The sequence below is a fragment of the Bos indicus x Bos taurus genome, chromosome 15 (assembly GCF_003369695.1).
Source record: "Bos indicus x Bos taurus breed Angus x Brahman F1 hybrid chromosome 15, Bos_hybrid_MaternalHap_v2.0, whole genome shotgun sequence".
Lineage (NCBI taxonomy): Eukaryota > Metazoa > Chordata > Mammalia > Artiodactyla > Bovidae > Bos > Bos indicus x Bos taurus.
Window position 1 is genome coordinate 39,652,014 of NC_040090.1, and position 17,606 is coordinate 39,669,619.

Consider the following 17,606-nt stretch of genomic DNA (forward strand, 5'->3'; position numbering starts at 1 on the left):
TAGTCCTTATAAGAGTTATGAGAAAGAAATTTCAGGATATCAAGGGATGAGATTCAATTAAAGTTTTTTATAGATGTTTCTTTGATGTCTTACCAAGAACACTATTGTACAACATTCATATATTATTCACAAGATTTCAGCAACCTGCTAATGAAGTTTCTCTGTTTTGTTTTATTTTGTTGAAAGTTGAAGTTGCGCTCTACTCCCATTTTTGGCAGGGGTATATATGAGTATAAAGGAAAGTTTTTTCCCATCAAAATCCATGGTTGTTTCACTGGATTTCCCTGGTGGTGCAGTGTAGAAGAATCTGCCTGCCAAGGCAGGGCACATGGGTTCAACCCTGATCCAAGAAGATTCTACATGCTGCAGACAACTAAGCCCCCATGCCACAACTACTAAGCCCGTGCTCTAGTGCCTGTGAGCCACAACTGCCAAGCCCATGTGCTGCACCTTGCTGAAGCCCTAGCACCCAGAGCCTGTGCTCTGCAACAAGAAAAGCCACCACAATGAGAAGTCCACGCATAGCAACTAGAGAGTAGCTCCCACTCTTCACAACTAGAGAAAGCCCACACAAAGCAACAAAGAACCAGTGCAGTCAGAAATAAACAAATAAAATTATTTTTTAAATGCTTTCAAAAATCAATGATTGTTTCATAAAGTGCTCCAACCTCTTTTTTTAATGTCACTTTAGCTGAAACAAACAGTGGTACTCCTTTGGTGTAGATTCAATGTCAGACACTTTCTGTTGTCTTCTAGCAACATTAAAATAGGAAACAAGAATGAGATAGTATATTTTTGCAGTGTCTAATTATTCTTTCTATGTGTAAAAGATACACATAGATTGATATGATTCATGGATAATAGAAAACAGGCACAATTTATCATGTTTATATTCTACAAGAAAAAAAAATCATATACTGTTTGACAAATGTTGAAGTGTTGAGGGCATTTTTGCTCTATAATAGAAATTTTGACAAGATTTCCAGACCATGGCTTATAAGTGAAAATGAAATATGATAAATTACTCTCAAAAATAGTAATGCACTGGAAGAATATATTCTAAAATAACCAAATGAAATAAAGTTCTGGATTATAGTGTCTGTAGGTCCTTGAATAGAACCAGTGTGGTCTTTCTCAATAAAGAGCTGTTTTTTCCAACTCATGCATGGACATATTTTCACTCAAAAAATAAAAAGCTCATCTCTCTATTTGTTGGTTTCCTGGAGATGAAACTACTCAGTAGGGCAGAGTGGACTTTCAGAATCAATACAAAATTGTTAGTATCATTTTTTAAACATTTGGTCACATTCATAAAAGTTTGCAAACTCAGATTATTTACTCTATGAAAACCGTACTGTGAAACCTACACTACGGAAATTAAAGCAACAATGTTTGTGAAAGTATAAAACTAGTTTCTTTATTTAGCATTCTCTAGAGGAACAAAAAATTAACACACACCCATATGGCCACCAATAAACAATTTTTTGAAGAAACTGTGTGACACCTAATATTAAGGAGTATTATGCATCTATGAAAAAAGAATAAAACCATTAATATATAAAGATGTTCTACTATATTATCAAATTTGCAGAACTCAAAAATTAAGCATATTCATACCAAGAAATGCAAACAGTCTTTACCATTTATTAAATTTAAATAAAGTTCAGTCCAGCAGTAACATCACATAGACCTCTCAGCATAGTCAGAATGTATGTAAATCCACTTTTCTTTGCCATAATTTTATCAAAGCTCTTTTCAGCTCACTGTTCCTTAGACTGTAGATCAGTGGATTCAGCAGAGGTGTTAAAAGTGAGTAAGACAAGGACATCAGCTTCTTGGCTTCTGGGGAGTAGCCAGATTTAGGTTGTAAGTAAGTCATACTGGCTGTGCCATAGAAGAGGGTAACAGATGTGAGATGGGAGGCACATGTGGAAAAGGACTTTTGCCTCCCAGTGGTTGATGGCATCTTCAGAATGGCAAAGAGAATTCGAATGTAAGACAGAATTATCAACATGAAAGGAACCATGATAATCAAAATGGTGCCAGTGAAGGCATAGATTTCAAACAAAAATGTGTCTGCACATGCCAGCTCTAGCACTGCTGGAGTTTCACAAGAGATGTGATTGATTTCACTGGGGCCACAAAAGGGAAAACTAGAAACCCATGTTGTTTGCACAGTACCTAACATGAAACCCAAAGTCCATGAGCCTGTAACTAATTTCATAAAAACTCGTTTGTTCATAATCATTGGGTAGCTCAGAGGAGAGCAGATTGCAGCAAATCGGTCATAAGCCATTGCCCCTAGGAGAAAACATTCAGTCCCACCAAAAAAAAGAATAAAATACATCTGTGCAAAGCAGCTCACAAACGAAATTGACGTTTTTTCATTGGAGAGAACCACCAGCATTTCAGGCATAATGACTGCACTGATACTAACATCCACCACAGACAGGTTTTAGAGAAACAGGTACATGGGAACATGCAGGCTCTGTTCCAGGCAGATGACAACTATAATGACGACATTTCCTATCAGTGTCAGCAGATAAATAATCAAGAAAATCCCAAAGAGCTGCCCTTGGAGTTCAGGAAAGTTAGAAAAGCCCAAGAGGATAAACTCAACCACAGAGCTTTGATTTTGCCTTTTCATTTCAATAGTGGAGCATATTTTGCATTTATGGGCATAGTATATAAATTATGAAGTCACAATTCAATAGCTATGTTTTCATTCAACCCTAGATATTCTTAGGAGAAGATAAAAAGAGGAACTCATTCTGACAGAAATTCAGTTTGGCAGTTTTGGAGAGTGGACAATTATTCAAATTAATGAATCTTTTTCAAAAAAAAAAAAAAGAGGAAGTGAAGAAGTCTGTCTCAGAAATCTTGTCTGAAAAGTACAAAATAATATCAAAATTCTTTTCCAACTCGTGTAGCTTGAAAATGAAAATAGTCTTAAAACAAATGTTTTATAAACTATAAAAGTTAACAACTGGAAAACATACCCATGAAATTTTTTATTAGTCTAATAATTCAAAGATACAGCACAGTCAATTGTTATTTATTATAACTATTTGTCTAGTTCAAAATCCCTTTTGTGATTTGGTTAAATATGAAAACTCTGCAGAAAAACAAAAAGGGACTTGTGTTTCAGATCTTAGGTGGTCTGTAAATAATGTGAAATGACTTCAGTTTACTGATTTTTTCATAGACTGTGAAATAATAGTCAATTATCTTGCAATTGGCCTTCATAGAAAATATTCAGGGTTAATTCTTTATGGTTCATCTTTGTCATGATGATTTAAGAAAAGTCCAATTTTGATCATTCCAAAATTGTGATTTAAATGTGTTTTTTCTCTCTATTTTTTCTCTTTTACTCTCCCTCTCACCAAGAAGTTAACCATTAATTATTCAACAAACACCGGTTGAATACCTACCATTTTCTAGGCTCAGTAATCTCAGGTACACATTTAATCCCACAACTCAACAAAAAGCTGGAAATACTACACAAAATAACATTCTATCCTTGTCTCGGTATTCTCTAAGTCCTAGCTCTATCTTTGTCCATTGTCCATTACCATCAATTGTCAAAAAGTTCATCCAGGCTTTTCCATAACATCTTACAGAAAAGATATATATACTGATTTAGATTATACATATAAATATGAACTCTAACTCCCTCACTAAACTATTAACTCCAGGAGTCAAAGATTTTTATTGTTTTTTGCTATACTCACAATGTCTATAACAGCCTCTGGCCCATAATAAATGTTAAATCAACTTAGGATTAATAAAGGAATAAAAAATGAAGAAAATCCAAAAAACCTTTAAGGAAAAGAGAGTCTAAAAGGAAAGTGCACAACACTTTTAGGAAGCAGAGGTGATAAATGCTTCAGACATTCCAGTGAGGTATGGATTACTTCTGATTTGGGACAAAGTACAAAGAAATATAATCATAGAATGTCATCAGTGGGAAGTACCTTAGGTGAGATAAAGAAAACAAAAGGAGGAGAGATGACCTGCTCAGATCAAAGGTTTTTGATGACAACTTAGCATCCCATTGAAGGCCTACTGGCCATTGTGTGGTGACTTGAAAATCATCAGGAAGATGATGTGGAACCCAGAAGAACAGAAGGAAACAGCAAGGTGAAGACATTTAATGTCGTGGGTGAGGATCAGTAGGACATTAGTAGACATTAGAAGGCAAGTTGATTTGTTCTGAATAAATCATCATTAAAATTGAATGTCTGTATTAACCATAATAATTATGTTTAGAATATAAAAACCACCTAAAATTAAGAAAATATACTCACAAGATCAAACATTTAAAATAAATTTCTAAGAAAGAATAATGTGTATTCAATGCCAATATTTAAAAGTGGATGGACTTTGAAATTAGAAAATTTAGAGTATAATATAAATAAAATGAAAACTTTTTAGGACTGATTTTAAGCATGTTATGGAACAAAATGTGAGTGGTAAAGAGCAAGTGACCACAGATGTTCCACAATATTCAACTAAGACTATAATGCTCTCTTGATAACTCACTGACGCAAAATACTTGAGCAGATCACTCCCTCAGGTTTCATCCTTACAATGGAAAAAAGTAGGTGTTGGACTTGTTAAACAAGTTCCCTTCCAGTTGCAAACTTCTAAGATTTGATTTTAGTGCATGCAAAGTACTTGACACTTCTAATTATTGCCTGAACCTTTCTCTGAAGTGGGGAGAAAAATAACTTGACCAGCATCAACATCAGTTTACTGACTCAAACGTTTCATCTGTGTCTAGTGATTCCTGAGCACTGAGACATCACTTCAACAGCATCTCCAACTATCAGTGGAAGACGAACTACAAATGGAACACCCACTAATGAGCCCACAGCAGAATTTTCACTTTCTTACCTGTTGAATCTGTCAATTTAAAATTCACACTACATTGTCAGAAGTTTCACGTCTAGTCAAAACCCATTTCCTCATAAATACAACTCAGTGATTCAGTGTACTGATGCTAGAACATTATATGGCATTGAATCATATGCCCTGGAGAACTCATCCCTGGAGAACTTGGAATGACTTTGTACATGCTTTCTTGTATTTCTGCGTAACTAAAGATACTTGAACTTGGGCCCCTCAGGTGAGAAATCTCAGGGGGACTAACCTGGAGCACCACTCCCTCATATTCCTACAGGGACTAAACACCTCCTTACATAAGATACTCAATTTCACCATGACATCTCCCAATAGCAAGTAGAAACAGAGGCTGAAAAAAGTTGTAAATATGAAAGAAGAGAGTGGTGGGATAAGGGTGTGAGCAAAGGCAGGTAAACCAGAGTAGGACGATAATTGGATGGAATGTATATTTTGTGCAGTGATGAGAAACAAGTCAAGGCGAGCAGATTAAAGCCTCTTTGTAATAAGTCTGGATGCCAAATCCCCAGCCCTATTCAAGAAACTTTGATCATTTGTATTACAAATACAGTCACTAAAATATTTTTACCAAAAATGTCACTACAATCAACGTCACAGATAGATATTTTAAACTAGGAGTCAAAAGCTAGAATAGTTTATATATTGTGAACAAGTCATTTAACTTCTCTGATTCTGTTGCTTCCTCTGTAAAACAAACATAACATTAACATTACATATTCCAGAAAACCATCTACTTCTCCTTCATTGACTGTGCTAAAGCCTTTGACTGTGTGGATAACAACATACTGGAAAATTCTTCAAGAGATGGGAATACCAGACCACCTTATCTGCCTCCTGAGAAGCCTATATGCAGGTCAAGAAGCAACAGTTAGAACCAGACATGGAACAACAGACTGCTTCAAAATTGGGAAAGGAGTACATCAAGGCTGTATATTGTCACCCTGCTTATTTAACTTATATGCAGAGTACATCATGCAAAATGCCAGGCTGGATGAAGCACAAGCTAGAATCAAGATTGCTGGGAGAAACATCAGTAACCTCAGATATGACACCACCCTTATGGCAGAAAAGTGAAGAGGAACTAAAGAGTGTCTTGATGAAGGTGAAAGAGGAGGGTGGAAAAGCTGGCTTAAAGCTCAACATTCAAAAAGCTAAGATCATGGCATCCAGTTCCATCACTTCATGGAAAATGGATGGGAAAAAAATGGAAACAGTGACAGACTTTATTTTCTTGGGCTCCAAAATCACTGGACAGTGACTGAAGCCATGAAATTAAAAGAGGCTTGCTCCTTGGAAGGAAAGCTGTGACAAACCTAGTCAGCATATTAAACAGCAGAGACATCACTTTGCTGACAAAGGTCCGTCTAGTCAAAGCTATTGTTTTTCCAGTAATCATGTATGGATGTGAGAGCTGGACCATAAAGAAGGCTGAGCGCTGAAGAATTGATGCCTTTGAATTGTGGTGCTGGAGATGACACTTAAGAGTCCTTGGAATGCAAAGAGATCAAACTAGTCAATCCTAAAGAATATCCACCCTGAATATTCATTGGTAGGACTGATGCTAAAGCTCCAATACTTCGGCCGTCTGATGCAAAGCATCGACTCATTGGAAGACTCTGATGCTGTGGTAAGATTGAAGGCAGGAGGAGAAGGGGACAATGAGGATGAGATGATTGGATGGCATCACGAACTCAATGGAAATGAGTTTAAGTTTAATCTGGGAGTTTAAGTTTATGTTTAAGTAAGTTTAAATGAGTTTAATCTGGGAGATGGTGAAGGACAGGGAAACCTATTGTGCTGCAGTCCATGGGGTCACAAAGAGTCAGACACGACTGAGCAATTCAATAATAACAACAACAACATTACATATGAGAATCAAGGACTCACGGATCATCCTAAATTGATCTAAACAACTAAGGAGACCACTGGCTCAGTCCCAGCAGAGTGAATAGATGCCTGAATCTGTAGGCGTAGCTTTTCCAGAACTAGGCAATGTGGTCAAAATGCAGCTTACCTTTGTCTACTTCTCATCACTGCACGTTTTTGAAGCAGGTTCTGCCTTCAAAGAAGCTTTTTCAGGACTTCCTTGGTGATCCAGTGGCTAAGACTCCATACTCCCAATACGCCGGAGTCCAGCTCCAGCAGCCAGGGATTCAACTTGAAGTGGGGGATGGTGTCGGCGAGTAACGACGCAGCCTCTCAATTTTCTTGGACTGTGCATTTATTTCAAGTTTAAGATTTTCTTTTATACTTTTACAAAAGCATTAGGTCAGAGGTTTGACATTTTCAGTTCCCCCTCACCCAGATTTATTATCTCCATAAATCATTGGTGCACTTCAAACAGAGTTCCTGATTCTCTCAGAATCAGCTTTACCATCTATTATCTACTTCCTCTTATGTGTCCTATAGTTAACTTGTGATTACATTGTAACTCATGCTACATTCCTTAGTTTATTTCTTATCTTTCTAAACCCTGTTTGCCCCTAACATCCTGAGCTCACTATCTCTTAAAAAGGCTTCTAGCTATAGTATCTCTAAAATTCCTAACCTCTATAAGCTATAGTAAAATATTCTAACATTACATTACAACATTCCTTAAATCTTTAACTTCTAACTCTTTTAATTATTTCTAAGCCCTAAATACAGTAAACTCCAGATAGCAATCCCTCCCATGGCCTCAAGCTGCAGCCTATGTGCTCATCCTGCAACACTCTTTTGTAAAAGTCCTTAAACAAATGTCAATGATTAACTTTATGAATTACTCTCTGAGCACAGCTGCAGAAGGCTTTGTGCCTTCTCATGCTCCTCTCAAGAACAATAAGCACTTTAATATTCATTTTCAATCAACCCAGCCGAGGAGAGGAAAAAACAATTCAGAATCACAAGGCCTAACTCCTTCATCCCAGGTCCTTGCCTGCGGGACAAAGAGAGGGGGTTGGGGCCATGCCTCCATTTTGTCAGTAATGCCTAACGTGGCTCCCGACATCTCCCCCTTTTTTATTTTTTAGAGCGTAGGTATGAAAGTCAGTAGATAGAGCAGAAACACTTTGGTTGAGTATTCTGAAAAGGCACGGGGCTATTACACAAATCAGAACTAAGAGGCATAAGCACATGGCTGCATTAATCATTATTGTAGAAAAGGATCCATGGGAAAGATACCCCTCCATATTTTCAAAGAGGGAATTAGAAAGCCATTGAGAATAAAAGTCAAACTCCACCTGCTTCATATTCTGAATATCCTGATGTAACTTAGAAATATCAATACTAAAATCTGAATGATTCCAGATGCCTAAAATATGATTCCTAATGCGTTCCCAAGAGTGCATGGACTCATTCACTTGTAGAGGGGTAACGCACATCCATTTAAATTCAGCATGGCACCTTAGAGACAATTTAATTTTTAAGTTTGTAATTTCTTGCCCCATAAGCAGAATTGCTTCTTTTAAAGCACTGACCTTATTTTCTATTTTCTTATCTATAATTTCCTGCGTAGTAAGAGCTACAGAGACATTTTTGGGCGGATGATTGACAAACGAGGCAGTATGCACTTCTGTGACAGGGCAACAGCAGAAACCGTTAACTGATACAATTGTGGCAATCAAGGCAGTTATTCCCACAACCAGAGCTCCAATGAATCTCTTAGGTCAAGAAATTAAGCTATTAAATTCATGTAAAACTTTCAATGCATAATCATCAAACACTGTCCCTCTAATTTTACAGGAACCATCAAATACGGTGGTTGCTTTACAATCATCATAGCCTTATAATTACTATAATCATTTCCATAAACACAATTTGATATAAAACAATTCACACATTTGACGTTATAAACAGTTTCTCCTTCAAAAACTCCCAAATCATTCCGATTTCTGGCCAACAAAAAGGCATAGGGAGAATGCATGCAGGCCCATACAATATATCTTTGTTCATTTAAAGGTCTATGTAAAATCACAGGTGCCATAGCAGCCAATGCTCTCCATAATTCAGGCTGTATGGGACCTGTTCCACCGAAACTCACTAAAGGAGGAAACCATCCATTAACATGCCATCTAATAATTGCTAAAGGATATGGGATAAATGAATCATTCCATATGGATCTATAAGGTTCTTTAAAAATCAAGTTCAATCATTGATCCGAACGATAGGTGCTCCCCCATTCGATCAGAAAATGTCTGGTGGCAACAATGGGAATAGGTGACCTAAAAGCATACAAGCATTCTTTCCAAAGAGGAAAGCCAGAAGTTCTGCTTATGCTTTCCCAGACCTTCAGTCCTTGTTCATCAGAGTCCAGAGTGGGGACTGCACAGCTTGGATAGTCCTTTAAATGAGGGGCTGCCTTTTTTAAGGCATCAAATAGTCTTTCTTGCGCCCCCAGCATCAGCAGCTGTAAAGACCAAAAGTCTCTGTTGCCATTGCTTCTCAGAGAATCAGTAAGCATGCCTTGCAAGGAAGTGCTAACGCATCCATTCAAAACTGGAGCTGCTCCTTGTAAAGACGAAGATATGGCAAAGCAAATAGTGGATAAACAGACATGCCTGAAAAATTGAAGGGAGTGCTGACCACTGTTTTAACATTATTAGGATAGATGAAAGCCCTGCCCAAAAGATTAGTATCATTAACAAAAACACGAATGGGCTCATTCATCCAGTCAAGAGGCTGGAAAGAAGGTGGATTAGGCAAATAGGCCCAATGAACCTTTTCTGTGCTGGAAGGCCTCGGCTGACAAGCCAACACAGCAAGCATAGCCACAAACATTACCAGAGGAGTGGCCTCATATCTCCCCCTTTCTATTAATTCTTCAGCCTGCTGAGTGAGATGTTTTAGCTGGCCCCAAGTTGGTACCGTGCTGGAGGTGGCGACGAGGTGGAGCAGATCCCCTGCATAAAACCCAATGCAGGGGAGCTGGGTTTTATCCCTGCTTGGGGAGAAAGATCCCACATACTCAACCTAAAGATTCTGCATGTCACAAGCAATAGATCCCGCATGCTGCAACTAAGACCTAGCACAGTCAAACAGTTTTTATTTTAAATGAAGCTTTCTCCTCCTGTCAGTGCTAGGTTTCCAACAACACTTAGAGATTCACTCTATTTAATCTGTATCCAGTGGGAAATATACTATTAATAATTATTCTGCTTGTGTGCCATCTGTGTTTCTGATACACTAAAGATGGAAATCAATACAAGCAGCACATCTTGGAAGACAAAACCAATAATCCCGTTATTGCAACAAGGAGAATTAGATGCAGAAGACATGCTACTATACATAGAAAACCCTAAAGACTCCACACAAAAACTACTAGAACTGACAAATTCCACAAGGTAACAGGATACAAGCTTCCCACTTTTGTGGGAAAATGTCTGTTCAGGTTCTTTGCTTCTTTTAGTTGAATTATTAAGGGTTTTCTATTTATCTGTATGAGCTCCTTATTTTTTTTTAATATTGACCCCTCATCAGATAGATGGGTTCAAATATATTCTCCTGCTCCATAGGTTGTCTGTTTGTTGATCATTTCTTTGACTATGCAGAAGTTTTTTAATTTGATGTTCAACATCAATGAAATATTTCCCTGTTTTTTTCTTGGAGTTTTACATTCTCAGGTCTTGTGTTGAATCCATTTTGAGTTAATTTTTGTGAGTAGTGTAATACAGAGTTCCAATTTCATTCTTGCATGTGAATATCCAGCTTTCAGTATTATTTATTGAAGAGACTATCCTTTTCCAGTGGAGCATCTGGGCTCCCTTGTCAAATAATGTGTTCATAGAGGTGAGGATTTATTTCTGGGGTCTCAATTCTATTCCATTGGCTTATATGTCTGTTTTTTATGCCATTACCATACTGTTTTGATTGCTATAACTCTGGAATTTAGTTTGATACCAGGAAGTGTAATGCCTCCAGCTTTATTCTTCTTTCACAGGATGCTTTGGCTACTTGAGGTCCTTTGAGATTCCATATACATTTTAGGACTGTTTTTTTCTATTTCTGTGGAAAATATCATTGGAATTTTGATAAGGAATGCATTGAATTTATCATTTTGGGTAGTATGAACATTTTAACAATACCAGTTCTTATGATCCATGAACAAGGCATATTTTTCCATTTGTTTGTGCCTTCAATTTCTTTTACCTATGTCTTATAGTATTCAATACATAGATATTTCACCTCTTTGGTTAGATGTACTCAAGTATTTTATTGTTTTTGATGCTATAGTAAATGAGATTTTCTTTATCTCCTTCTCAGATGGTTTGTTCCTTGTCTACAGAAATATAACTGCTTTGTGAATGTTGGAATGGTATCCTGCAACTTTAATGATTTTGCTAATTAGTAATAGTACATTTTTGCTGGAGTCTTTGGATTTCCCATATATAAAATGATGTCATCTGCCAACAAAAACAATTTTACTTTTTCCTTTCCAAACTGGATGCCTTTTATTTATTTATTGTCTAATTGCCCTGGCTAGAACTTTAAATACTGTATTGAATAGAGGAAGTGAGAATGGGCACCCTTCATTTATTTCTGATCTTAAATTTTCATCATTGAACATGGTGTTACCTGTAGGCTTGTCATATAAGAACTGTATTATGTTGAGGTACATTTCTTCAATACTCATATTGTTGAAGGTTTTTATCATGAAAGGATGTTGGATTTTGTCAAACCTTTTTCTACATCTCTAGAGATTTTGATGTGGTTTTTACCTTTCATTTTATTAATGTGGTATGCCGCATTACTGACTTGCCTATGTCGAATCATTTTTGCATCCCAGAAATAAATATTGATAATGGTGTATAATATTTTTAACATGCTGTTGAGTTCAGTTTGCAAGTAATTTGTTGAGGTTTTTTTTTACACTGATATTCATCAAGGATATGGCTTTTAGTTTTTTATATTTGAAGTTGCTTTATCTGGATTTGTTATCAGGATAATACTGACAGGTAAAATGAGCTCGGGAGTGTTCCCTCCTCTTTAATTTTTAGAAGAGTGAAGATTGCCATTTAATTTTTCATTAAAAATTTGGTAGAATCTACCAGTGAAACCATCTGATCTTGGGCTTGTAGGAAAACATGTAGGAAAGTTTTTGATTACTAACTCAGTTTCCTTACTAGTAACTGATATATACAGATTTTCTCTACGATTCAGTCTTGGTAGATTGTATGTTTTAAGGAACTTTTCCACTACTTCTAGATTGTTCAGTGTTGGCTTAGAATTATTCATAGTAGTCTCTTATCACTCAAATATATTCATATGATATCATTTATAATGTCTCTTCTTTCATTTCTGATTATATTTGAGTCCTCTCTCTTTTTCTTCGTGAATCGAGAAAAAGGTTTGTCAATTTTATCTTTTCTAAAAATCAGCCCTTTATTTCATTGATCTTTTCTACTGTTTTCTTATTCCCTGTTTCAGTTATTTCTGCTCTCATATTTATTATTTCCCTTCTTATATGAACTTTGAACTTATTTTATACATCTTTTTCTAGTTCCTTGAGATGTAATGTTAGTTGTTTTGTCTGATATAAGTGTAACTATCATTGCCTTCTTTTGGTTACCATTTGCTTGGAATATTCTTTTCCGCTTCTTCACATTCAGCCTAGGTGTGTATTAGGTGTGTCATTAAAGCTAATATGAGTCTCTTGTAGGCATCCATTCAGCTATTCTGTGTCTTTGATTAGAGAATTTAATCCATCTACATACATTTAAAGTAGTTATCAATTGGTAACTTATTACTACCATTTTGTTTATTATTTCTGGACTTTTTGTAGTTCCTTTGTTCTTTTCTTCCTTTGAGATTTGATGGCTTTTCCTGGTGGTATGCTTTGGTTTCTTTGTCTTAATCTTTTGTGTTATCTACTACAGAGTTTTTCTTTGTGGCTATTATGAGGCTTACAATATATATAAGCTTACTGTATATATAAGAAATATAATATCCTAGTTTAAGTTGGAAACAACTATGACAGCATACAGATATTATACTTTTACTTCTCTGCTCTCACATTTTAGGTTTGGATGCCAAAGTATACCATTTTTATACTGTGCATCCAATAAAAAATGGTTGTGGTTATAGTTATTTTTTTTTCTGAATTTTTCTTTTTATTTTTTAACTTTACAATATTGTATTGGTTTTGCCATATATCAAAATGAATCTACCACAGGTATACATGTGTTACCCATGCTGAACCCTCCTCCCTCCTCCCTCCCCACACCCTCCCTCTGGGTCGTCCCAGTGCACGAGCCCCAAGCATCCAGTATCGTGCATCGAACCTGGACTGGCGACTCGTTTCATATATGATATTATACATGTTTCAATGCCATTCTCCCAAATCATCCCATCCTCTCCCTCTCCCACAGAGTCCAAAAGACTGTTCTATACATCAGTGTCTCTTTTGCTGTCTCGTATACAGGGTTATTGTTACCATCTTTCTAAATTCCATATATATGCATTAGTATACTGTATTGGTGTTTTTCCTTCTGGCTTACTTCACTCTGTATAATAGGCTCCAGTTTCATCCACCTCATTAGAACTGATTCAAGTGTATTCTTTTTAATGGCTGAGTAATACTCCATTGTGTATATGTACCACAGCTTTCTTATCCATTCATCTGCTGATGGACATATAGGTTGCTTCCATGTCCTCCTATTATAAACAGTGCTGCGGTGAACATTGGGGTACACGTGTCTCTTTCAATTCTGGTTTCCTCAGTGTGTATGCCCAGCAGTGGGATTGCTGGATCATAAGGCAGTACTATTTCCAGTTTTTTGAGGAATCTCCACACTGTTCTCCATAATGGCTGTACTAGTTTGCATTCCCACGAACAGTGTAAGAGGGTTCCCTTTTCTCCATACCCTCTCCAGCATTTATTGCTTGTAGACTTTTGGATCGAGCCATTCTGACAGGCATGAAATGGTACCTCATAGTGGTTTTGATTTGCATTTCTCTGATAATGAGTGATGTCAAGCATCTTTTCATGTGTTTGTTAGCCATCTGTATGTCTTCTTTGGAGAAATGTCTATTTAGTTCTTTGGCCCATTTTTTGATTCGGTCATTTATTTTTCTGGAGTTGAGCTGTAGGAGTTGCTTGTATATTTTTGAGATTAGTTGTCAGTTGCTTCATTTGCTATTATTTTCTCCCATTTTGAAGGCTGTCTTTTCACCTTGCTTATAGTTTCCTTTGTTGTGCAGAAGCTTTTAAGGTTAATTAGGTCCCATTTGTTTATTTTTGCTTTTATTTCCAATATTCTGGGAGGTGGGTCATAGAGGATCCTGCTGTGATGTATGTCGGAGAGTGTTTTGCCTATGTTCTCCTCTGGGAGTTTTATAGTTTCTGGTCTTATGTTTAGATCTTTAACCCATTTTGAGTTTATTTTTGTGTATGGTGTTAGAAAGTGTTCTAGTTTCATTCTTTTACAAGTGGTTGACCAGTTTTCCCAGCACCACTTGTTAAAGAGATTGTCTTTAATCCATTGTATATTCTTGCCTCCTTTGTCAAAGATAAGGTGTCCGTAGGTGCATGGATTTATCTCTGGGCTTTCTATTTTGTTCCATTGATCTATATTTCTGTCTTTGTGCCAGTACCATACTGTCTTGATGACTGTGGCTTTGTAGTAGAGCCTGAAGTCAGGTAGATTGATTCCTCCAGTTCCATTCTTCTTTCTCAAGATTGCTTTGGCTATTTGAGGTTTTTTGTATTTCCATACAAATTGTGAAATTATTTGCTCTAGCTCTGTGAAGAATATCATTGGTAGCTTGATAGGGATTGCATTGAATCTATAGATTGCTTTGGGTACTATACTCATTTTCACTATATTGATTCTTCAAATCCATGAACATGGTATATTTCTCCACCTATAAGTGTCCTCTTTGATTTCTTTCACCAGTGTTTTATAGTTTTCTATATATAGGTCATTAGTTTCTTTAGGTAGATATATTCCTAAGTATTTTATTCTTTTCATTGCAATGGTGAATGGAATTATTTCCTTAATTTCTCTATTTTCTCATTATTAGTGTATAAGAATGCAAGGGATTTCTGTGTGTTGATTTTGTATCTTGCAACTTTACTATATTCATTGATTAGTTCTAGTAATTTTCTGGTGGAGTCTTTAGGGTTTTCTATGTGGAGGATCATGTCATCTGCAAACAGTGAGAGTTTTACTTCTTCATTTCCAATTTGGATTCCTTTTATTTCTTTTTCTGCTCTGATTGCTGTGGCCAAAACTTCCAAAACTATATTGAATAATAATGGTAAAGTGGGCACCCTTGTCTTGTTCCTGACTTTAGAGGAAATGCTTTCAATTTTTCACCATTGAGGATAATGTTTGCTGTGGGTTTGTCATATATAGTTTTTATTATGTTGAGGTATGTTCCTTCTATTCCTGCTTTCTGGAGAGTTTTTATCATAAATGGATGTTGAATTTTGTCAAAGGCTTTCTCTGCATCTATTGAGATAATCATATGGTTTTTATTTTTCAATTTGTTAATGTGGTGTATTACCTTGATTGATTTGCGGATATTGAAGAATCCTTGCATCCCTGGGATAAAGCCCACTTGGTCATGGTGTGTGATCTTTTTAATGTGTTGTTGGATTCTGATTGCTAGAATTTTGTTAAGGATTTTTGCATCTATGTTCATCAGTGATATTGGCCTGTAGTTTTCTTTTTTTGTGGGATCTTTGTCAGGTTTTGGTATTAGGGTGGTGGTGGCCTCATAGAATGAGTTTGGAAGTTTACCTTCCTCTGCAATTTTCTGGAAGAGTTTGAGCAGGATAGGTGTTAGCTCTTCTCTAAATTTTTGGTAGAATTCAGCTGTGAAGCCGTCTGGACCTGGGCTTTTGTTTGCTGGAAGATATCTGATTACAGTTTCAATTTCTGTGCTTGTGATGGGTCTGTTAAGATTTTCTATTTCTTCCTGGTCCAGTTTTGGAAAGTTGTACCTTTCTAAGAATTTGTCCATATCTTCCACATTGTCCATTTTATTGGCATATAATTGCTGACAGTAGTCTCTTATGATCCTTTGTATTTCTGTGTTGTCTGTTGTGATCTCTCCATTTTCATTTCTAATTTTATTGATTTGATTTTTCTCCCTTTGTTTCTTGATGAGTCTGGCTAATGATTTGTCAATTTTATTTTCCTTTCAAAGAACCAGCTTTTGGCTTTGTTGATTTTTGCTATGGTCTCCTTTGTTTCTTTTGCATTTATTTCTGCCCTAATTTTTAAGATTTCTTTCCTTCTACTAATCCTAGGGTTCTTCATTTCTTCCTTTTCTAGTTGCTTTAGGTGTAGAGTTAGGTTATTTATTTGACTTTTTTCTTGTTTCTTGAGGTATGCCTGTATTGCTATGAACTTTCCCCTTAGGACTGTTTTTACAGTGTCCCACAGGTTTTGGGTTGTTGTGTTTTCATTTTCATTCGTTTCTATGCAAATTTTGATTTCTTTTTCTATTTCTTCTGTGATTTGTTGGTTATTCAGCAGCGTGTTGTTCAGCCTCCATATGTTGGAATTTTTAATAGTTTTTCTCCTGTAATTGAGATCTAATCTTACTGCATTGTGGTCAGGAAAGATGCTTGGAATGATTTCAATTTTTTTGAATTTACCAAGGCTAGATTTATGGCCCAGGATGTGATCTATCCTGGAGAAGGTTCCGTGTGCACTTGAGAAAAGTGAAATTCATTGTTTTGGGATGAAATGTCCTATAGATATCAATTAGGTCTAACTGGTCTATTGTATTATTTAAAGTTTGTGTTTCCTTGTTAATTTTCTTTTTAGTTGATCTATCCATAGGTGTGAGTGGGGTATGAAAGTCTCCCACTAATATTGTGTTATTGTTAATTTCCCCTTTCATACTTGTTAGCATTTGTCTTATATAATTGTTATATCTTCTTCTTGGATTGATCCTTTGATCATTATGTAGTGACCTTCTTTGTTTCTTTTCACAGCCTTTGTTTTAAAGTCTATTTTATCTGATATGGGTATTGTTACTCCTGCTTTCCTTTGGTCTCTATTTGCATGGAAAATCTTTTTCCAGCCCTTCACTTTCAGTCTGTATGTGTCCCCTGTTTTGAGGTGGGTCTCTTGTAGACAACATATGTAGGGGTCTTGTTTTTGTATCCATTCAGCCAGTCTTTGTCTTTTGGTTGGGACATTCAATCCATTTATGTTTAAGGTAATTATTGATAAGTATGATCCCGTTGCCATTTACTTTATTGTTTTGGGTTTGAATTTATACACCCTTTTTGTGGTTCCTGTCTAGAGAATATCCTTTAGTATTTGTTAGAGAGCTGGTTTGGTGGTGCTGAATTCTCTCAGCTTTTTTTTGTTGTTGTTAAACAATAGTCTTTATTTTTATACAAAGTAGTGCAAAATGAGGCAGTTCCCCTAAGGGTGACTTGGAGCTAGAAAATCCATCCTGAGCATAAAATGATCCAATACCACCAAATAATGTAAACCTCTATGAGCTTCCAGCAGAACCCAGACTGGCAAAGCTGCTTAGGTTGTGTCCTATGCAGTTGACAGAACCTAAGAGCATGACACCACCCAAGTCCTCAGGCCACTTATGCTTCCCTCTAGGGGACAGGAGAGCACAAAGGTCTACCTACACTGATCTCACTGTGTGTGGATCTGCCACTTGGTAGATGCCCAGTATGAGGATCTGCCACTTGGTAGAGGTAAGAAAGTCACAATGACATGAGGTCTGTC

At 36.5% G+C, this 17,606-nt stretch overlaps 1 protein-coding gene across 1 annotated transcript; it reads right to left on the reverse strand.

The window, feature by feature from the left end:
- Positions 1–1,702: 1,702 nt before the first annotated feature.
- Positions 1,703–2,647, reverse strand: LOC113904869 (olfactory receptor 10A6-like). The gene is given in 1 exon segment (XM_027561955.1): positions 1,703–2,647. A coding segment is annotated over 1 exon segment (945 nt).
- Positions 2,648–17,606: the final 14,959 nt, after the last annotated feature.